Source organism: Balaenoptera acutorostrata, chromosome 9 (assembly GCF_949987535.1).
Source record: "Balaenoptera acutorostrata chromosome 9, mBalAcu1.1, whole genome shotgun sequence".
In the NCBI taxonomy this organism is placed as follows: domain Eukaryota; kingdom Metazoa; phylum Chordata; class Mammalia; order Artiodactyla; family Balaenopteridae; genus Balaenoptera; species Balaenoptera acutorostrata.
This window is the reverse complement of record NC_080072.1, coordinates 100,370,776-100,391,908: the sequence shown is the minus strand read 5'-3', so window position 1 is coordinate 100,391,908 and position 21,133 is coordinate 100,370,776. Positions and strand designations below refer to the sequence as shown.

Here is a 21,133-nt window from a genome sequence, read left to right as displayed (position 1 = left end):
AGATGGTATTAGTGTCAAGTAACTACAGGTGTAATTCTTTTTAGTTGGGAGTGACTACATTATTTCCAGCAGCACAATGTAACCATTTGGTTTTTACTTGCTTCTCTTAAGAGATACAGAAAGTTCAAGTCCCAAGCTTTACTTATATATTAGCCTCTGCTTCTAAAAATTTTAATCCCATTTTGATTTAATTTATACTTGGGCTACAACTCAAAATAAAATTCTAATTTATAGATGAGGTCCAACAATCCAAGTTGGTCTACTTAAAAACACAGATCAGTTTTGGAAAAACAGAAGCAGGAATCTGGACATAGAGGAGCTTGTTAAGTTGTAGTGGTGTTTGTAAGAGTAGTTGGGAAGCCTGACCACTGTGAGGAGGGGAAAATTTTATATATATATATTATATATATTATATATATAATATACATATAATATATATATATTATATATATATATATATAATATATATATATATATATATATATATTTGGGCAGAGGGTAGGGGGATGGCAGGGAAGAGTAAAATTACATCCTAACTACCCACAGAGTTCAGAGGGCACTACTGAAAGATATGAGCAGTGGACGAACTCCTTGCATACTAACAGAATTTCCATATTTGACAAATGATTTAGTTTTAGTTGGCAAAAATACTCCCAAACATACATACCTGATGCACAAAGAAAACCACAGAAAGCCAATAGAACTGAAGGAGTTCTCAAGTTACAGTTCTGAAACATTTATCCTCTGGAGGGTGCTGCCAGTACTACTATTCATTCTCGAGCAGGCAGTTACCAATGCCTTGCCTGCAGTATCCAGTGTATGTTCTGGTCTGCAATTTTTAAGGTCAGTCATGCACCAGTGTGGAAAAAGCTCCAGCAGTGAAGTCAGAGGAAGTGCTTCTGGAGCTGGTCGGAGCAGCTCTGCCTTCTCCACCACAGCTTTCTCCGCTCCACTCTCGGCTCTCTTTTTAACTCAAAGAGCCCTTTGGCACCATCAGTGCAAAAATTAGAGTCAAACCTCCAGGTACTAAAATGTTACTGGCCTTATAATCAGCAGTACCCGTGGCTAATGAAAGCCATTGTTCAACTCAGTAGTGATTCAGTTACACAACCTCCCCAGACTCTCACCCGCTCCCACCCCACCCTTCCTTCAGCGACCCCCACCCCTGCCACCACCTGAAGCATCGCCGTTTGCTTGTTTTTACTTCCTGCTCAATCTGCAGGGATAATTTTACACAAGTGCCAAAGTCTAATGTATAATTATAAAAATGAAACAATACCAAGAATAACAAACTTATAGTCAAGAAAATAAAATTTGCTTTCCTCTCCCTCCCAAATCCCAACCCTCAACAGAAAACGAGACAATAAGAGAAAATACACCCATTTTCAAGTGCCTGCTCTTTAGTACATTGAGGATTCCTGTTCATTGGGAGTGGATCCCAGCTACAGAGAAGAGGTGCTCGCCTCGGGTGGGAGGAAGCCCTACCTGGGAGCACAGAGCTCAAGTCCTCTGCGCTTAGGGGTCCCAGCAGACTACGCTTTTGAGGTGACCCTCAGGCAAGCAGCCTACTGGGCAGCAGAGGGTGTGGGATACAGCTTGGTGGAGGCCACATGCTCCTCCCTCCCCTGCTTACCCCCTCCTCCTCGTCACCTCTCTACCCCACCTCCTAACACCCCATCCTGAACTCTCTGCTTCGGGAGCAATCGACGCTTGGGTGTACTAAATACAGAGGGCTAAAACTCTCTCTACTCAATTAAAACAAAACATGGCAAAATAAAAATTAAAATGTGCTTTCAAATACGGAATGAAGTCAAATAAATACATCTGATTTTCTCTTTTTCTTAAGTCTAAGTAAAATTTCATATTCTACACCCAAAGCTCTATACATTTGGTTTTTGTTCTGAATCAAAATGAATTTCCGATAGTGAGGAGAGCAGAGTGAGAGAACGGATGTCCCCTCACTGACAGACTAGTGCAGCTGCCAGGCTGGGAAGAACCAGTCCCGCTCTGGGCCCCTGGGGCGTGGCTACCCCAGGGTGTTCGCAGGCAGATCCTCTGTCACACACTCTCTCTGTGTCCACACTGGAGCCAGGACGTGGTGATACAAGGCCGATGCTCAAATCCAACAACCTGCAGTCACCTCCAGGACACGCGGCTCTAACTTTTATCTGGGAAGAACGAGGAGATGTGGAGATCAAATTAGGAAGAAAGAACGAAGTAAAATGAACACTTAGAGAATATATCTGAAATCTGTGGACACTGTTAACATCTTTGTTTCTGGATCAGAATAGCCTCATCCAAAAGCATGAAAGCAAATGAGTACAAATTGCTGCACTGAACGCAAATCCATCTGCAGCCACAGGGGGACGCTGCTTTCGCCGTCAGGGGAGACACAAAAGCACAGCAAGACCTGAGGAGGACCTGCCTCCACCACTAGGGAGCCTCAGTTTCCTGGGCCCACCACAGCTCTGCCTTCTGCTTTTGCAAAGGTGAAGAAAGACAGAAGGCGGGTGGCGTGGGGACTGACAACTGCAGTTTCGCTTAGAAAACAAGAGCTGAGTCAGCAGACAGCGGCCTCTGCTTGATATATGATGTTTGGAAACAAGCAGTTTTTCTAAGAGAGAGAAGAAATGGAATCTCAGAAGGTCTCCACTTTAAAGAATAATAAATCATTTCATTCAATGCACTGTTCAGGCAGGATGATTCTTGAGTCTGAAATCCACAGTTTTCACGTACCTGAGTGCTTGTCTGTGAGGGCTGATCCAGCCAGCCTTTGGCAAAGAATGGTGTAACTTTCCTCCACCTTCTGTAAAATAAAACCCATAGGTTTTTCATTTGAACATCATGAAAAATTTATTTTGAGAATAGGAAAGAAGGCTTTTTATATTATAGGGACATGCTTCCAAATTTCAACATTAACATCATTAAAAATTTTGTTAGTAGGCGAAAAAAGTAAATTTCATTCCTTTTACCTGTTTGTCTCTTGAGTGAATAACTTAAAATGTTCCCATATAGAAGAAAGTAGAGGAGAGGGCAACCTATAGAGGTGATTATCCCACTGCCCCCCCTCCCCACCCGGAGTCACCCTGAAAATGGTCCCACATGCGGCATGAACTTAATTAGAACCAACGTGCCCTCAGTGGCCTTTTAGACTCTTATCAGTCACAGGATGATTCTACATATAATCATATGAAGAAGGGAAAACCTACCACATGAAGTTAAAAGAAAAACTAAGGGAGACCAGTCTTTAGCTAAGAGGCTAAGGACACTTTGAACTCTGTCCCTGAAACCTCTACTAAATGATGTCATGACAAACATTTGGGCTCTAGCAGCTGTGCCTACTGATGGCAAACTTATAAAGTCCTGTTGTCAGAAATGACCACACAGGTCAGTTTTGCAATGGTGGCTTATGCAGTGACATCTTCAATTACCAATTTACAAGACTCCCACTCACAGGCAGGCCTTTAAATTACAGGAGCCACTGGAGACAATTTCTATCTGTCACAGCACCTGGGAAACTACCAACATCACCTAACAATTCACAGATAATTAATAGGTTATGGCAAGTTAAAGCATTTCCCAGCCTAGATTCCTAACTACACAGACCCCACCTATCTCAGCTTACTGCCCACATCTTCTCATGGAGGCCAGCCAATCATCCCAAATATATTTAGGTTCTTAAACTTAGAAACCCATACAAACACACAGTTTACAGAGCTACAATTTTTTCTGTTCTTGGGATCAGATAAAAAATGCTGATCTCAGTTTTGCATCCAGGTCTATTCACAGACAATCGTCAAAGAAAACATACAAATCTAGACCCTGAGCAAGGTTACTGACAACAGCATGTTAATCATTCTACACTTCCTCTCTGTTAAATGTGTTTTTTATATCCGAGTCCTAAGGATGTTGAAGTCTGAGGTACCTTTAAGTGTTCAAGGTCAGCCTCTATCTTACGAATGTACTCCATGATCTGGCTTTGTGAATCTGCACAAGAGGAGGGACTCCGGAGCTCAAAACAGGAATCCTCCATAGCTCCCCAGCGCTGCTGGACCAGGAATTCTGGGGTGAAAGGCGAAACTGCCCCATCAGAATGAGCATTCTGGGGAGAATGCTGCTGCCGGCGGGTAGAGTCCATAGAGGGGGTGCCTGTCGTGGGCTGCGGGGGAAGCGAGGAAGCCACCTCCTCATCCGTGGAGCTCTCCTGCACTGCTTCATAGCCGTCAAGGATCAGATAGGTTCCTATCGATAGAGACAGAACAGTCTGATGAGATTAGTGCTGCCATCATCACATCAGAAAACAGACGTGGGGTGATTTGCTGACAACTTTAAAAGCTATTAAAGAAGGGGAAAGGCCATTCATTCCCAAATTCCCAGGTTAAGTTTTAAGTGCCTCAGAATTTTCTTACGTCAGGTTAAAGGTAAACTTAGCAAACTTTACTGGTAATTTCTGAATAACTTCATATTCGTTAGCATTTTAAAAGTGAAAAGCTGAAAGCTACCGAGTCCCTACATGATCTTGCCACCACCCTCCCTGCCAAACACCTGCCTTGCTTCATCTCCCACCATTGTCTCCCTCACCCTGCATGCTTTAACCACAGAACGCCTGCTCTTGCCTCACAGCCTGTGCGCTATCCTTCTCTGCTGGAACACTCTACCTCCAGGTACCCACGTGGCTTCTTCCTTCACTTCCCTTGGGTCTCTGCTCAAATGCTACCTCCTGAGAGGCCTTCTTTCCTGATCACCTGGTCTGCCCCCATTACCCTCGGCCCCTCAGTCTGACTTATTTTTCCTCCTAATTCTTACTATCTGACATCTATTTATTTGTTAACTCATTTACAGTTAGTTACTCTTTCCCCAAGTAGTGCTTAAGCATCATGACAATGGTGGATTTTTCCGTGTTTTATTCCATGCTATATCTCCCAGCACCTAGGATAGGGTGTGGCATAGAGTAGATTCAGTATTTATTCATTGCATGAAAGAACAGATACTGCACACACACACACACACACACACACACACACACACACGAGAGAATGCTTGGATACCCGAGCGACATCCATTTCAGCACATAGGACAAATAACAGTGATTGAAATCAAAGTTTAAATGTGAAAGGAACTTGCCTGAGATGCGCAAATTAACATCCTTCTCTTCCTTTTTAACTGCTCCATCACCTTCTGATGGATTATCATCACTATGTGCTTCACGGGCATCAAAAAAGTGCTCTCCACTCTCATCAAGACCCCCTTCTGGCTCTGCGGGAGGCATCTCTGGGGTCAGAATCATGCGGTCCATTACTAAAATGCTACTTGCCTGGCTATCTTGGAATGCCAGTACCACTGAGTCCCGTGCAGCAGAAGGTTCAGTTGAAGTCCGTGCACCGTAACGAGCTGAAATGTCACCAGCGCCAGTTCTAAAGGGCATCTGTCCTTCACAAGGACGACAGGCCTTAATATTTTCAGGGTTCTGGGTTCCACCGTAGGCCTGCACCCCCAGAGAGGCTGTCCTGCATCTTGGGAAATGTGGCCAGTCTTCCTGAGCGCTCTTCTCAGTCAAGCCCAGCTGTTGTACCAGCAACTGCTTCAACAAACCCACTGAAAGATTTAGGAAGGGGGGAAAAACACATGCATTCACAACCATAACCTCAAACTGACAGAATTAAATTAGAGGAATTATCAATTCTCTCTTAAAGTAAGTACATTTTTAGTAACATACAGGCAAAAATACTAATTTCATACAGTCATTTTTTGTTTTGAGAAATGAAATAAAACACCATCTAGAGAAAATTTAACATTAAACTTGACTTCAAAAAAATTTAAGAATTCTCAGTGGGGGATTCTCCTATTATTCTCCTCTATGCCTACCTCCACATTTTCTACCATATAACTGGAATAATACCCCAAAGGTACTTCTTAAAAGGATGTTGAAAAGCCGTGTTCATCTAGACAAAAGAACCTGAAAGTTCTGCTTTTTCCAGAAGTAGACACTATCTACATAGGCATTATTTTTTTCTAATTTTATTAGACACAGAGAACACTTATTTTATCTATAATAACCCAAAGAATCTCCTTAAATGGTGAAGAAGAAAATAAAACTGCCCTGTAAATTTAATTCCAATGTTTGGTAGCATGCATAATTTCAAAGGATAAGAAAATATTTATTAGTTTTTAAAAATGACCTCACTAGTACCACAGCTTCCTTTGGTTGTTGAATATAGAATGGATTTAATTTTAAATGGGCAAGTGCACGCTGTGAGGTCACTCACACAATGAGAGGGTCACTGGGACAATGTTAGTGGACCCATCAGAAATCATTACCACTGTTAACTCTCTGAGTCTAGAACAAATTAGGTTTTAAAGAACTTGACCAATTCCGTACTTTCGACTTGGCCTTAATTTCTATCTTCTGTCTCTTTAAATAAAGTTTCCACATAGGTTTGGATCTTTGACCCTCCTTTTTGCTCTGCAGTCACTTCCTGAGAGATGCTATGAACACTTATGGCTTTGACACTCAGATCCATCTCTCTCCCTGACCTCCTCCAAAGTTCCAGTCTTAAAACTCTCAACTTCTGCTCATCCTTCCTCTTAAATGGCTTGCCATTCATTACCATAATCTCAACATGTTTTAAAATTAAGCCCATAATCTATGGCAAAGAAAAGAAGGAAAAAAGAAAGTGTAGCAGTGGTGGTCTTTTCTAATTTTTATTTCTGACAAAAATACTGAAATTATCTCTAAATAGTCGCTTACCTTTGCCCTTGCAGCCAAAGAAGTCAATTGTTTTAAGTATTTGTTGGTTTCTCACTTTATTTTTATTCTTCTAACACCATTTTAGCCCAAACCCTTTTAGCCTCAAGCCCAGACCACTCCACTCCAACTCTATTTCCATTCAAATCCTTTCGCAGCTCTCAGCCGGAGTAATCTTTTTCCATTAGTCATACACCCTAGCTTAGCAACTTCAAATGGTTCTTTCTCTGCAGCTAGAGAAAAGAAAGCAATCATTCTCAGCCTTTTTCCCACCTCCAATACACCTGACGCGTGTGATCCACTCCCATTTGTAACAGTGGTTCTCAACCAGGCTGGAGAGGGAGTGGGTGGCTGACCAAGTGGCAAGGACCACCCACTCGTGTGTGTGTGTGTGTGTGTGTGTGTGTGTGTGAGAGAGAGAGAGAGAGAGAGAGAGAGAGAGAGAGAGAGAGAGAGAGAGAGAGGATGGGTCGTGGTGAAGAATACTACAATCTCCACAAGAAAACAGAAGAAGATCTGTAGCCTGAATAAGTCCTCAAAACCCTGCGGCCTGCCACGCTTCAAGTCCAGAGGACTCAACCTGCTCTTCAAGTTCCACAACAGCTGGGCTCAACAACGCGTCCTCCACCTTCCTAACCTTGACCCCCATGACCCCTTCAGCTTGTGCGGTCTGCCCCAGGCCAGCTGCTCTACCCACTGCTCTCTGAACACCCTCAGAGTTTTTGCCTCTGTGTTTTGGTCCTATTTGGTCCTACCACTTTTCTTGTCTGACTGACTTCTATATATTCTGCTAAATACCTACCTGAATCTTACCCATTCTTCAAGGCAATAATCACATCTCTCTTGTTTTCTAATGCCTCCCTTCTCTGGTCACGCCAACCAGATCAATTTTGACATACCTATTTTGTTTTTTTACTTAAGAAGGTGAGGGAAAGTTTTCTCTCATCTTCCCAACTAGACTGTAAAATTCTTGAAGGGAAAATTCATGGTACATTATAAAACTCTGGTGCTTAATAAGTCTCTGTATTAACTTATGAATAAAACTTACAATTCCTTAGTGCATCCAATGCCCACCGTTCTTCTGAGACAGGCAAGTGTGGATCTGGGATGGTGATTTGATAACTGACTCCAACTTCCTTTAGAGTGCCATCTGCATGCTGCTCCTTTGCAAACTGTCTCTCAGCCACAAAGAGATCATCCACCTCCGATTTCCCAGAGGTATCCAGTGAATGAGATTGAGGTTTTGACGACATTAAAGGAGACTCTAATCCCAAATCTCTGTCTGTTCAATGGAACAGAAAAAGTAGAACGTATCTTAACAAAACTTTTAACGTGAAGCATTCAGGAAATATGTGGAAAAAAATAACCGCATGAGCTACAGAGATTGTCCGCTAAGTAAAATACATGGCACTTAGTGCAGTGTGATAATGGTACACAGAAAGGTGCACAAGCAGAATTTGTTAAAGTGAATAGCTGATGCCAGATCCTGCATAAACCAAAAGAGTTAACGTTTCTTCACATTTTATTGAGTAATAGGTAGACTCCATTCTTCCAGGTTAACTTAACAGATCAGTTTACCTGGACTCTGCAGACCAGTGACTGAAATGCCATGATGTTCCACTTTTAATTTTGGAGGTTCTTCTTCATCATTGTCTCCTCTATGGAAGGGAAAAAAAAAATCTTTCAGCTTCACGAGGTGCCTAAACATCAGTGCAACAAAATGTTAAGAATTATCCATTCTTTCTCTGACCAAAACCACAAAGTCATTCCTACTCGGAAGCAAAGGCACACTCACTCGCAAGGTGGTGACTGTGGCAGTGGGATTGGCTTTGTGGACTGTTCCTTCACTGATGCAGCCATCCGACAGATGAGGTCCTGCCAGCTGCAGGGAGTTTGAAAAGAATACAAAACACAGGAGGGAAAGGAAAAAGAAACACGCTTTAAATACACTCAGAAAGCAAAAATAAAAACTAACAAGCCATACCAGAAACCAAACCAAACCAACAGTCAAAAAACACTATTTCTGCCAGAGAATATCTTTATTTTGGTGACATACTATTAAGTAGAGATTATAAAACCTAACAACATTATGGATACACTACCCATGAAAACAACTTCACTTGACGCTTTTGAGAATTTTTTCTTTAGAAAAGATACTTTCAATAGAATAGAACCAAAATAAGAGACATCCATCTAAAAAGGAAGAAATTCTTAGAAGAACACCTCTCAAAGAATATAGAGGAAGTACTTGTTTCCACATAGTTTTTGGTTTTCAAAGTCCTTTTACAAAAGCAGTTAAATTGTGGAATATTATATTCAGGATAATAAAACATATTAGAGCAAGGTAGCTATATCCAGTACATACACAGTCTTTTCAGAAACTGTCTGTGCCACCAGTTCATAAATTTGGGCTCCATTGTCAGACATGGAGATGACGAATAAAGCTTTGTTATCTGGGAAAACAAGACAAAAATTACTCTAACAATATGACCCACAGAGGCTGGGAAAGATGTTTCTAGGGTCCTGGTATTATTCTGCATCTTAATCTAGGTAAAGGTTACACCTGATCACTTTGTAAACACACATTCACTTTGTAAAACTCATCAAACTATAACTTAAAAATTTGTGCAAATTATTGTATGTTATACTATATATACTTTAATAAAACAAAGATTATAAAAGCTAGCACTAATTCCACAGTAATTTATTAAAAACCAGAAAGTGTCAATGTATCTAAATTACTGAACTATAAACACTATTGCTCTTTTTGCATTTATTCTGAATTGCCCTTTTGCTAAATGGTTAGTCAGTAACAGTCAGTGGGTGTTGGAGAAAAGAGGTCATAAATTTACCTTACCACTATGGAACTAACAAGTTTTAAAAGGGATCTCATTATTAGTACAGTTAATATGTAATTTCCTAACTGAAACTGATTTTTAAAAACCTAAACCACACCTATTTCTTCAGTTTTTGCCTTTTCCCCACCATATCAAAAAATGAAAGCCTTTTCAATGGCATTACCTCCAATTCATTGTCTTCACTAGTATCATCAATGATTTGAACATGACATAAAGATAAAAGTAATATGCAGAAAATTTTCAAATGCAGAAAATTATTCAGAGAATCTAAGCATCCTGAATAATTTTGGGGTATTCAAGTTCTAAGCAGTAAATAAATTTCATTTAATCTGTATAAGAATATAAAAGGAACAAAACTCTACGCCAGTTGTGCTACTTCAATGACACTGAGTATCTTATGAAACGTTACGATGAACCTGGAGGTTAGCGTCATGCAGCGGACATACTCGCCTGTTGCCACTTGTCGAACCAACACTGTATTCAACTTGATGACAGGGCTAAATGTGTGTTTGCTATCACCTGTAGATGCCAGAATCTTACTATGACACCTTAACACCAGTCTATCGTCCTGCTTTTGTAACAATACAAGAATATCTTCCAGCAGCAAAGTGTATAGATCTAGAAATAAAAATGTAGGAGAGGTGATTAGTACAGAAATTGAGATGTGTTTTATAAACTTTATAACAATTTGACATCAAAAACTGATTTCTGTTAAATCTAGTAAATTTTAAAAATGTACTTGCTATTGTATTTTTTTATTTCATTTTTTAATAATTCATTTTTAATATATTACACCAAAGTGTCAGTTTGTGACTGACAAGAGATAAAAAACACTGGTTCTTCACCACAGATAGTTTGAGATACAGTGGTTTAGAGGGAGGAAGCTGAGACTCATTAGAATACAAGGATGGAGACAGGACTGAATCATGACAAAATCTTCTGCTTCATCCCTAAATGAGTATTTAACATGCTTCACATATAACAAAATAACATAAGCAGATCTTCTGTAAATGAGTAATAACACAAAGTACCATTGCTAACTGCTGTCACTGAAAAATGTGAACGGCTATCTCTTCTCTTTGGCATAAGGAAAACTTCCTATTCTTTTCCTTGCTCCACTCTCCCCCAAACCAACAGAAAGTACACCTACCAATAGTTTTATCTCTATTCACTTTCCAAACCAATGGCCCTTCATGAATCATCTTCCTTTTTGTTAAATCCAAATTCTGCCAAAATAAAGAGAATTACACACAAATTATTTCCAAGCACTTAGTGAGATGATATTCCATTTAGTCTCCTTTCCAGAAATTCTTACTATAAAAGATACCATTTACATTCACTATTATTGATATCTGTCAACCACTGAAAATGGAATAAAAATCAGGTTAAAGTAAGCTGCATAATATTTTCTAGAAAGGAAAAAGCATCTTGTAGAAAAACATTCAGGAGTACTGTCTTCCAAATTTCACTCTAAACAGATGGTAATAGCTAATGAAAATGAAGCTGCAAATATTCAGCCACTAGATTCTCAACCCCTTCCTTATTTTTTCTATGAATAACTAACTAGATGAGGATGATGTTTAGCTTATCTATAAGAAGCCTCTGACCTAGGCTCTCATTCCAAAAAAAGTTCTAAGGAATAGCATTTCACAGAAGTCCAGGTAGTACTGAGGCTTGCTCTAAATATTAATAACTTAATAAAAGAATCATCTTTTAGCATAAGTAGCTCTAGAAAAATCTCATTCTCTGGAAGTTAAGGAGCTCAGCATATTAGCATGCTTTTTGATAAGCTCTTAAAATAAGTAAATAAAAGTCTATTTTAACAGCCACCAAATAAATCTGCCAGAACAAACAGTGAAACAGTACAAGAAAGACTTAAAATCCTAAGTTACTCAATACAAAAGCTCCATGTACTAGAAGGGGCAATTAATAAATATTTTACTATCAATCCTGTAATGGTTTCAACTTTTATGCTTTTGAAGAGCTTCATAGAAAAATAATTATCTTCCTTTACTCAAAAATCTGGAAAGTTCCCACAGTAAACAGCCTTACTCTTATTCAACCTATAGAACACAATAAAATTAATTTTAATAATAAGTAATGTTCCTTAGTCTCCTACAAATCCTTGTCACAAAAAGTTAGTTTCACATAAAATATTCCCCTACTGAAAGACTAAAGCAATCCTCACACAGACCAAGACATTTAAAAGGAAGAATAGAACCATAAATACAGACAATCTATGATGCAAGAACTCCTTCAGGTGATACATGTTCCCACTGAGATGTTAACTACCTGCCAAGTCTTTAGCAAATTTTATTTTTTAAATTATGATTAGACCGTCCCTTACCCTGAGCTCTTCAACATTTGGGTACTCTGACAACTTCAGGTTGGAGGTATCAAGGCGACGCTGATAATCTTCTAAGCGCTGAAAATGAGACAGGACACAGCTAAGGTTACTGCTTTGGATATCAATGACCTCCCTGTTCCTAAATCAAATGGACACTGTACCTGCATTCTGCTGAACTCTCTGCAACATCAGACATAACTGACAACTCACTCTTCCTTAAAACACTCCCTTCTTTTGGCTTTGGTGATATTACCCTCTCCTAACTTTCCTCCTACCTCGTTAGCTGTTCTTTTCCAATCTTCTTCTCAAACTCTCTGGCTGCTAACTAGCATATATTTACTTTCTAAATATGTAAATAAAGTACATGGTACAAAATTCAGAAGGTAATATAAGGCACACAATAAACAGTAAGTCTCCCTCTAACCCTGTCCTCTTGCCTTCCCAGCCCCAATTTTCCCTAAAGAAGAAATCTCTAACACCCATTTCTTGGGTAGCCTATGAGAAAAACTCTAAGAAAAAAGAATACATATGGATGTAAGCCCGCTTGGCTCTGTTGCATGTAGATATAGCTTTTTAAAAAGAAATATATGGTAACATAATACATTCATATGTGTATTACTCATTCAAAAGGTAATGCAATATATTCATATACACATTTCTCTCTCTGTGTGTGTGTGTGTGTGTGTGTGTGTGTGTGTGTGTATCAGTCATCAATATATCTTGGAGACTGTTCCACACTAGCACATAGAGAGAGAGTAGTCTATTTTTCCAGTGGCTGCATGGTATTCAACTCTGTGAATGAACTATAGTTTGTTTAACTACACCTTACTGATGGACATGTATATTAGAATAAATTTCTAGAGAAACAACTGTTAGACTAAAGGGTACATTTTCCCCCAAGATTATAAAAATTTCCAAACATACAGAAAAGTCTGAATGTGTATAGTAAACACCCATATACCCACCATCTACATTCCACAACTAACATTTGCTATATTTGTTTTATCATATACCTATCCATCTATTCATCCCTCTATCTATGCATCAATCCATCTTGTATTTTGGATGTGTCTCAAAATAAGTTACAGATATAACACACTTTATCTCTAAACATTTTAGCATGCATATCATTAACAAGAGTTCAATATTTATTGACAGTTCTTTCTTTAAATTAAAATTTACATACCGTGAAATGTACACATTTTAAGTATACCTTTCCACCAGTTTTTACCAATGCATATGCCTATGTAATCAAGCTCCTATCAAGATATGAAATATGACCATCGATCACCTCAGAAGGCTCCCTCATACTTCTTCCTAGCTAATCTCTGTCCCCAGATCCCCAGTGACAACCACTTTTCTGATTTTTTCCACCATAAATTAGTTTAGCCTTAGAAATTCACATAAATAGAATTACATATATGTACTCTTTGGTGTCTGGTTTCTTTCACTCAGTATAATGTTTGTGAGAGTCATCCATTACTGCTAGTATTACTTTAGTTTATGACTATATTTACATTTGGTTTATGCTATAAACATTCTTGTACAAGTCTATGGGCACGTATCTTCATTCCTCTTAGGTAAATCACGAGGAAGAGAATTGCTGGATCAAAGAATGGACGTGTGAATACGTACATTTTTTTTTTTTTAATAAATTTATTTATTTATTTATTTATTTTTGGCTGTGTTGGGTCTTCGTTTCTGTGCGAGGGCTTTCTCTAGTTGCGGTGAGCGGGGGCCACTCTTCATCGCAGTGCGTGGCCCTCTCACTATCGCGGCCTCTCTTGTTGCGGAGCACAGGCTCCAGACGCGCAGGCCCAGTAGTTGTGGCTCACGGGCCCAGTTGCTCCGCGGCATGTGGGATCTTCCCAGACCAGGGCTCGAACCCATGTCCCCTGCATTGGCAGGCGGATTCTCAACCACTGCACCACCAGGGAAGCCCCGTACATTTTTAATTTAAGTATAAGTTGCCAAACTGTCCTCTGGGGTTTTTATCATTTTACACTCCAAACAATACATTTGGAAGTTCCCGTTTTTCTACAGCCTCACCAACAGAGTGAATGAATGAGCAAACAAGCAGCTAGAGATGCTCAAAAAAGCCAAATACAACTCTGATGTTCTATCCCAAATTGATCTGGACCTACCTACTACATGAATAATTAACAAATGTCCCGCCCTTCAATTATGTAATAACAGCTTCAATTAATATTTAACAGATTCCAGGTAACACTAATTTAATATTCTTATTCTCACTGTCATCCTGTGTCTTCTTGCTTTTTCCTTCTTACCTGTTTGTTTTCTGCCTCCTTAACAGCCTGATTTACATAATTTAAGATCTGACGACAGTGATCTGCAGCTTTCTTCACCTTCTCCCTTTCTGTTGGCCATTCTAAATATGGCAAAGAAATCCAAAATGTAAAATGGAGGAAATAAGAAAAGAATGTAAGTATATACATAAATGAGATATCACTTTATTTCAACAGTTATAAAAGCATGCTAAGACCTTGAATATTTTATTTATTTATTTTAACTTTTATTTATTATTTATTTTTTTATTTTTGGCTGCATTGGGTCTTTGTTGCTGTGCACGGGCTTTCTCTAGTTGCAGCGAGCGGGGGCTACTCTCCATTGCAGTGTGTGGGCTTCTCATTGCGGTGGCTTCTCTTGTTGCGGAGCACAGGCCCTAGGCGCACGGGCTTCAGTAGTTGTGGCACGTGGCCTCAGTAGTTGTGGCTCGCAGGCTCTAGAGCGCAGGCTCAATAGTGTGGCACATGGGTTTAGCTGCTCCGAGGCACGTGGGATCTTCCCGGACCAGGGATAGAACCTGTGTCCCCTGCATTGGCAGGTGGATTCTTAACTACTGTGCCACCAGGGAAGTCCAAGACCTTGAATATTTTTATACCAGGCTAAAATCCTACAGCAGAATCTCAATTCAGGTAGTCTTTGGACAGGTAAGACTTCTTATCATAGTACTTTAAGCATCAATACTAACCTTTAAAAAAGAAACCAAATCCAAGGAGAGATGCTTTATATCAAGTATCAGGCCCACCCCAAGGAGTGGGTTTCATTCACATTGTAAGCTATATAAATGGGACCCCTTTCCCCCTATCAAAGTGCATAGCCTACATGACTATGGACAGCGGACCCATTAAACAATATATTTTGAATAATAAAACAATTCAAAGTAACTCCAAAATATGTTTCTTTGAATTTGGTATTATATTAAAGAAAGAAAATAGTTTACAACATTTATATCATTAAAAGAAGATGAACTTCACCAAAATGTGTTGAGATTATGTTGAGGTTCTATTTTGGTAAAGAATACCCAAATCAGAACATTCAAAATTACAATCCTCCAAACAATAGTCCAACTATACTGAATAAATATATTAAAGTATAAAAGTTAATGTGTATGAGTATTTTCAAATTCCCAAGCATAAGAAACAGGCGTTTGATTGCATAGAATTATTAATGAGAACTAAGTATAAGAGCCTAAAGCTCAATTGAGAAACTCAGATTCACTTCACGTTTCAAAACAGGAGAGTTGGAATGAGAATGCATTGGTTGGACTTAATGAAAGTACATATATAGATACAAAACATCTCTGCAACCCAGTATAAGCCTTCTTCAAAGCAAATATGATATATGCTAGAGGAAGTAGTGGTAAACTTTTTTTGTACACTTTATAGGCCAAATGGTCTTTGTCACAACTACTCAGCTCTGCTGCTGTATTACAAAAGTAGTCAGAGACAACATTTCAACAAGTGAGTATGATTATGTTCCAATAAAACTTTATTTACAAAAATACATGGTGAGCCAGATTTAACCCGTGATCCAGAGTTTGCTAAATCCTGTGCTAAAGCTATTAACGGAGTACATTAAATCAAATAGCCCAAAGAAGACTGGATTGAATCTTGTTAGAACATCTTGCCATACTATTTGGAAATTCAATGTCCAGACACCAGGATGCTGTGAGAGATTATTCAGCAGAATATGTGTTTTTGTTTTTGTTGTTCCTAAGTTCTTTAATTTCAGTGAGAATGCTGTACCTGTGTATTTGGCAATGTTATCCAACAGAAGAGGGTACTTAGTAAGCCTCTGCATTTGGGTGGGAATGATATCTTTCAGCTGCAGACGACGACACAGTGGATTACTCTCAGCATCCTAAAATTAAAGTCAAATAAGTGAATTTGTAATTCTTATTAGGACTATGATTACCTAACACATACCACACATTCATCATGTAACTGTCTACAGCAACACAGCTCTGGTTATTAAATCAAGACTTAAAACCTGCCAAGACATACCACTGCCACACTGCACTTCTGCTTTCTCCTTTAATCACATAACGTTGCCTTTATCACTCAGCCAGTGGCTTCTGTGTTATCTATTTAAGCAAAGACTGAGAGCATCCATAATCAACTCTAAGAATTGTTTTCTTGTGAAAAAAATTTTATCTTCACATATTAAAAAAATCTAGTTACATTTTTCAACGACTGGCATTCCTACCAAAAGCTAGTCAGTTAATTTGCCATCTGCCACTCCAAGTAGGCACAATAGATCACCAGGCTCGATATATCAGCTCAACTGTAATAGGGTTCTGTAAACTTTTCAGTAAAGTGCCAGGGAGTGAATATTTTAGGCTCTGCACGCCATCCGTCTCTGTCACAACTATTCCACTCTGCTGTTTTAACACAAAGCAGCCACAGACAATACATAAAGCAACGAACTTGGCTATGTGTAGTGAAGAGTTCTAAGATGGCCTCCAAGAGTCTCACTTTCTGGTGTACACACCATATAATGTCCCCCCACCCCCGCCTTGAGTGTGGACAGAACCTATGAATATGATGGGATATCACTCCTGTGATTAGGTGAGTATCAGTTAACTCTGAATCAATCAAAAAGGAGATTGTCCTAGGTGAGTCTGACTTAATCAGAGGAGCCTTTAAAAGAAAGCTCTGTCAGAGAGACACATTCCTACTGGCCTGGAAGAAAAGGACACATCCATCTTGTAAACTGCCTACAAGAGCCACGTAGCAAAGAGATTTGGGCATTCGCTAGGAGCCGAGAGCAGTTCCTAGTCAACAACAGCAAGAAGACAGGGCTCCCGGTTATAGTTACAAGGAAATGAATTCTGCTGACAACCAGTGTAAGCTTAGAAGAGTGGCAGATGAGAATTGCAGCTGCAGGTGATACCTTGATTTCAGCCTGGTGAAAGCATGAAGAAAGGACACAGATAAACTATATCTGTACTCCTAAACTATAAAAGCTGTGACATAATACATTTGCATTAAGTTGCTACATTTGTGGTAATTTGTTATACAGCAATAAAATATAAACTGTGTAAATACAGCTTTGTAAACTTTATTTACAAAAACAGGGAAGAGGCTGGATATGGCTGGCGGGCTATAGTTTACTGACCCTTGATCTACACCAATATATACCCTAGTAAGCATGACTGCTTTTTATGCTCTTCCCTGGGCTTGATATAAGGCCATTCTGATGTTTTGACGGTATTATTTTAATAGTGTACACGGGCCATTTCCTGACAGCATCTCCATGGCAATGTGGACTTCTACGTCAAGTATTGTAATCCTGCCATATATTCTTTATTATTCACCATTCCAATATCATCTTTATATCCTCCAGTAATTTAAGAGAAAATGTATGGCTTTCAAAACGTAAACATAGATATAATCCTTGTAAAAAGTTTAGTCTTAGGATTCCCCTAGTTTGTTCCATAATTGATAAAAAATTGCATTTCTTTTTTCTTACATGACTCACTCAACTCACTTGCACAAAAGTCTGGAATCGAGAGTCCTTTTTCTGACGAGACTTGATCATTTCCAGGGCAAAGGGTTGGTTACTGCAAAAGGTAGCAGCGGCATGTTTCAACTTTTCCTCCCCGGGTCCACTGAACTGTGCCAAGAACGCAAAGAACACAATAGAGAATGGGATACTGAGCTTACATAAGGCCAGGCAAAATGAGAGACAGCCACAATCCTTCCAATATTCCAGTAAGTATCCTCAAGTGACAAGAAACAGAAATCTACACATTTTATGTGGATTATCAATGATCCTCCATTAAAAAGGGTCTGACCCTGACATATCCAGACCTTTTCTGATCACAGTCTAATATATTCTTGCTTGTAGCCTGCCACAACTTACTTACTACTTTTTCAGTCTATTCCACTTCTAAATCAGATAGAAACATTGACACTTGGGCAATATGAGACACAAAATGCTTAAAGACTGTGATTAAATTTGATTTTCTTAGAATGTGACACCGTCACAAAAATTACTGTCTTACTGCTCTAGGAAGAAAATCCTTGGGATTCTAGCTTACTTTCTTACTGTGAAATCCGGGGCAGGTCATAACTTTCCTGGGTCACCATAAAATTAAATCACTGCTGCTTCACCTATGTAGAAGGTAGGGATCCATCCCTTGAATTTCTCTTGGGGAAGATTCATGAGCCTATGACCCTCTTTTACTAAAAATTATACTTTTTACTGATATTTTTCATTTGTAAATTTAAGTTTGTATATGCCATGATTTTAAGGTTTCTTAAAAGACACCTAACAAGTGCTTCACTCATAATAGGTATTCTTATAAGTACGGGTCAAATAAATGATTTTTAAAACCACCTTTATATTTGTAATAATTGCTTTATGGTTTATAAAGAAGCTTTTCATAAAATCTCCCATTTAAAGCCATATTTCCAAAAGTTTATACACGAAGGTATTTTGTAAAAAATCCTTTCGTAGGGCATTTGTAGATAAATTCAGAGTATTTTTTCTTCAACGATGACACATACAAAGTGATATTTTAATAGGTTGTGCCAATGTTGTATTCTTATTCTATTATAAATGTAACACTCAACATATTTAGAGATGAGACTGGCAGCATTTTTGGTACGTTAGTCAATCCAGGTGCCACGCAATTACTAACAGCGGCTGGGTTTACAAAAGAAAATAACGCCCTGGCCTCAAGCAGTTTTACAGTGGTTTTACTAGCAGCATAAGTATATATAAGGTGACCTCAAGGGACCAATATTGGAAAAATATTCTCCAAAACTATTTTTTAAAAAATAGAGTAAACCTAGACACCTATTTATGATTTTTGCTTTTAGTATTTCTGGCCAACGCTTTGCCGTAAATTAACCCTTTGTACCTAGCAGCTACTAACCAAATTGGTTAGTCCATTCTGCTTTTCCTCAACATTTTATAGGCATATCACATTGGTCAAGAATACAATTCTTTTTGAATGTTCTAAAATAAATTTGTGGTCCCACTTTTAAGAGGTATCTCCACTTTATTTTACCATGTAGTAGATTTATGCAGTCCAAAGGACTGTGGTAAGAGGACCAATGTACTTCTGTACCTTATTAATGATGAATCTCACTTGACACTTGGTGTTAAACATTATTTATATGAGATGCAAATTAAACTGCTTAGGAATCAAGATTGATATCGTTAAGTCCATATGACTTACAACTTTTTAATCCAAACTTAACAAGAGAATTGATGCTACGTTATGTCATACTACTAATTTTCTGTTTCAAGTTGAGTAGGGTGCTGCCAAGGCAACAGAACTCAGAGATCAAGAAACAAAATGAGTCCCACCATCACAGAGTAGCCACAGAATAAGCTGGATTTTTCAAGGAAGTTAAGTCTCCTTAATAACAATGATGCCAGCGTGGGCCTAAGGAGAGAATACTTTGGAAAGTTCAGTAAATGCAAGATGAGACTGGATTATGATTCCCTGATCTTGTTCTACGTGTCAAGTGGCTAATGGCTAAGAAGAGCTCTACTAATAGGTTAGTAGATTCTGAGTCACAGTCTCACCATCAATGAAAGGAGTAGGATCAAGATTGTTTTAGTCAACTTTGTAGTGTTTAATCATTGTAAAATTATCGATCATTGTAAAATTACCAAAAAGTTATCATTGTAAAATTACCAAAATCTTGTGACATTTCCTCAGTCTACATATTGAAGTAAATATCTGTCGGCATAGCTTAACAGTTCTTGCTCAACCAGTGTTAAAATTTTGAGAACTACATCGCATATTTTACTATTATTCACAGCCTTAACTATAGTACTTTCTTTAAATGTCTGGATCAAACCCACTTTCCCCTAGGAAGATTTTCTGTATGTTCCAGTTTAGGTCTCCTTGCTATCTCTTCCCATAATAACCTGTATTCTCCCCGTTCTGTAACACTAATCACACTTGAAATAACTAACGACTGTTTTTTAATTTTTTTTTTTCCCATTGACTATAAGCTCCACTAGGGCAGGAGGCATATGTGTTCTGACTGCTACTGCATCCCCAGTACCTAGAACAGTGCTTGGCACATAAGTATATATTATGGAGTATATACTGATAAAGAGTCAGCTGGAAAGATAAATACAATTTGACAAACAGCTACTATAGTCTCTGAACTCTTTCTTTGTACATAAGATTAAGTAATTTTCACTTTTCTACTTTTGTGATGGTAGTTCTGGATCTACAACTGTCTAATGTTTTACAGTACAATTCTGAGATTTTGACAACAGAAGATAGTTAAAATTCTACATCAGTTAAATTATTTTTTATCAATATCCATATTACTCTATATTCTTTTAAACACAAAGAACTAGTATCTTTAATTTGATGAGAAAAGGGCATGTAGTTGATTGGGCACTTATTAGAAGAATAAGTAAGAATACGCAGTTGGACCCCTTTTCATCTTTACATTAGCTTTGCAAAATGGATGAGTTTGCATACTTGGGAAGGTTAGCAACTTAACCTTGAATCTGATCAAGTGTCTATGAAAGTTTTTAAATTAAATAGCAAATCTCCTTACCCAAGTCAGCAAATCTTCCCCAATCTGATCAATAACAGATGTCTCATTCCTCTTTCGAACAGCCTTCATTTGCTCATTCAACCCAACTAAGGGAGAAAAAAAACAATGAAAAAAATTAAGCGTACATTCATTTCAGGCTGAGATACTGGTAGTACCACGAACCTAAATTTTCAAAAAAAAAGAGGATTTTCAGAGTAGTATAGCTACTTCTGATCGCCTTAAATATAAATCTGGACCCAATTCCTATACACCTAAATGTTTTGAGTTCTATCTGAAAAACAGTTGCCAAAGCATAAAACCATGTGGAAACTAGCACATTATACACAGTATAGGTGCATCA

General features: G+C 38.5%; 1 protein-coding gene across 2 annotated transcripts in view; it reads right to left on the bottom strand.

The window, feature by feature from the left end:
- Window positions 1–473: 473 nt before the first annotated feature.
- ARHGEF12 (Rho guanine nucleotide exchange factor 12) overlaps window positions 474–21,133 on the bottom strand; it is a 143,946-nt gene continuing 123,286 nt past the window's right edge. For both annotated transcript variants that reach the window (XM_007196687.3, XM_007196688.3), the window contains 15 exons: window positions 20,794–20,879; window positions 17,744–17,869; window positions 16,000–16,114; window positions 14,239–14,339; window positions 11,951–12,028; window positions 10,754–10,829; window positions 10,054–10,221; window positions 9,111–9,198; window positions 8,541–8,627; window positions 8,324–8,403; window positions 7,794–8,027; window positions 5,125–5,595; window positions 3,926–4,242; window positions 2,737–2,806; window positions 474–2,168 (listed from right to left, as the gene is read on the bottom strand). In XM_007196687.3, the coding sequence (XP_007196749.2) occupies window positions 2,158–2,168; window positions 2,737–2,806; window positions 3,926–4,242; window positions 5,125–5,595; window positions 7,794–8,027; window positions 8,324–8,403; window positions 8,541–8,627; window positions 9,111–9,198; window positions 10,054–10,221; window positions 10,754–10,829; window positions 11,951–12,028; window positions 14,239–14,339; window positions 16,000–16,114; window positions 17,744–17,869; window positions 20,794–20,879 (2,108 nt within the window). In that variant the 3' untranslated portion in view covers window positions 474–2,157. The remainder of the gene's footprint in view (window positions 2,169–2,736; window positions 2,807–3,925; window positions 4,243–5,124; window positions 5,596–7,793; window positions 8,028–8,323; window positions 8,404–8,540; window positions 8,628–9,110; window positions 9,199–10,053; window positions 10,222–10,753; window positions 10,830–11,950; window positions 12,029–14,238; window positions 14,340–15,999; window positions 16,115–17,743; window positions 17,870–20,793; window positions 20,880–21,133) is intronic.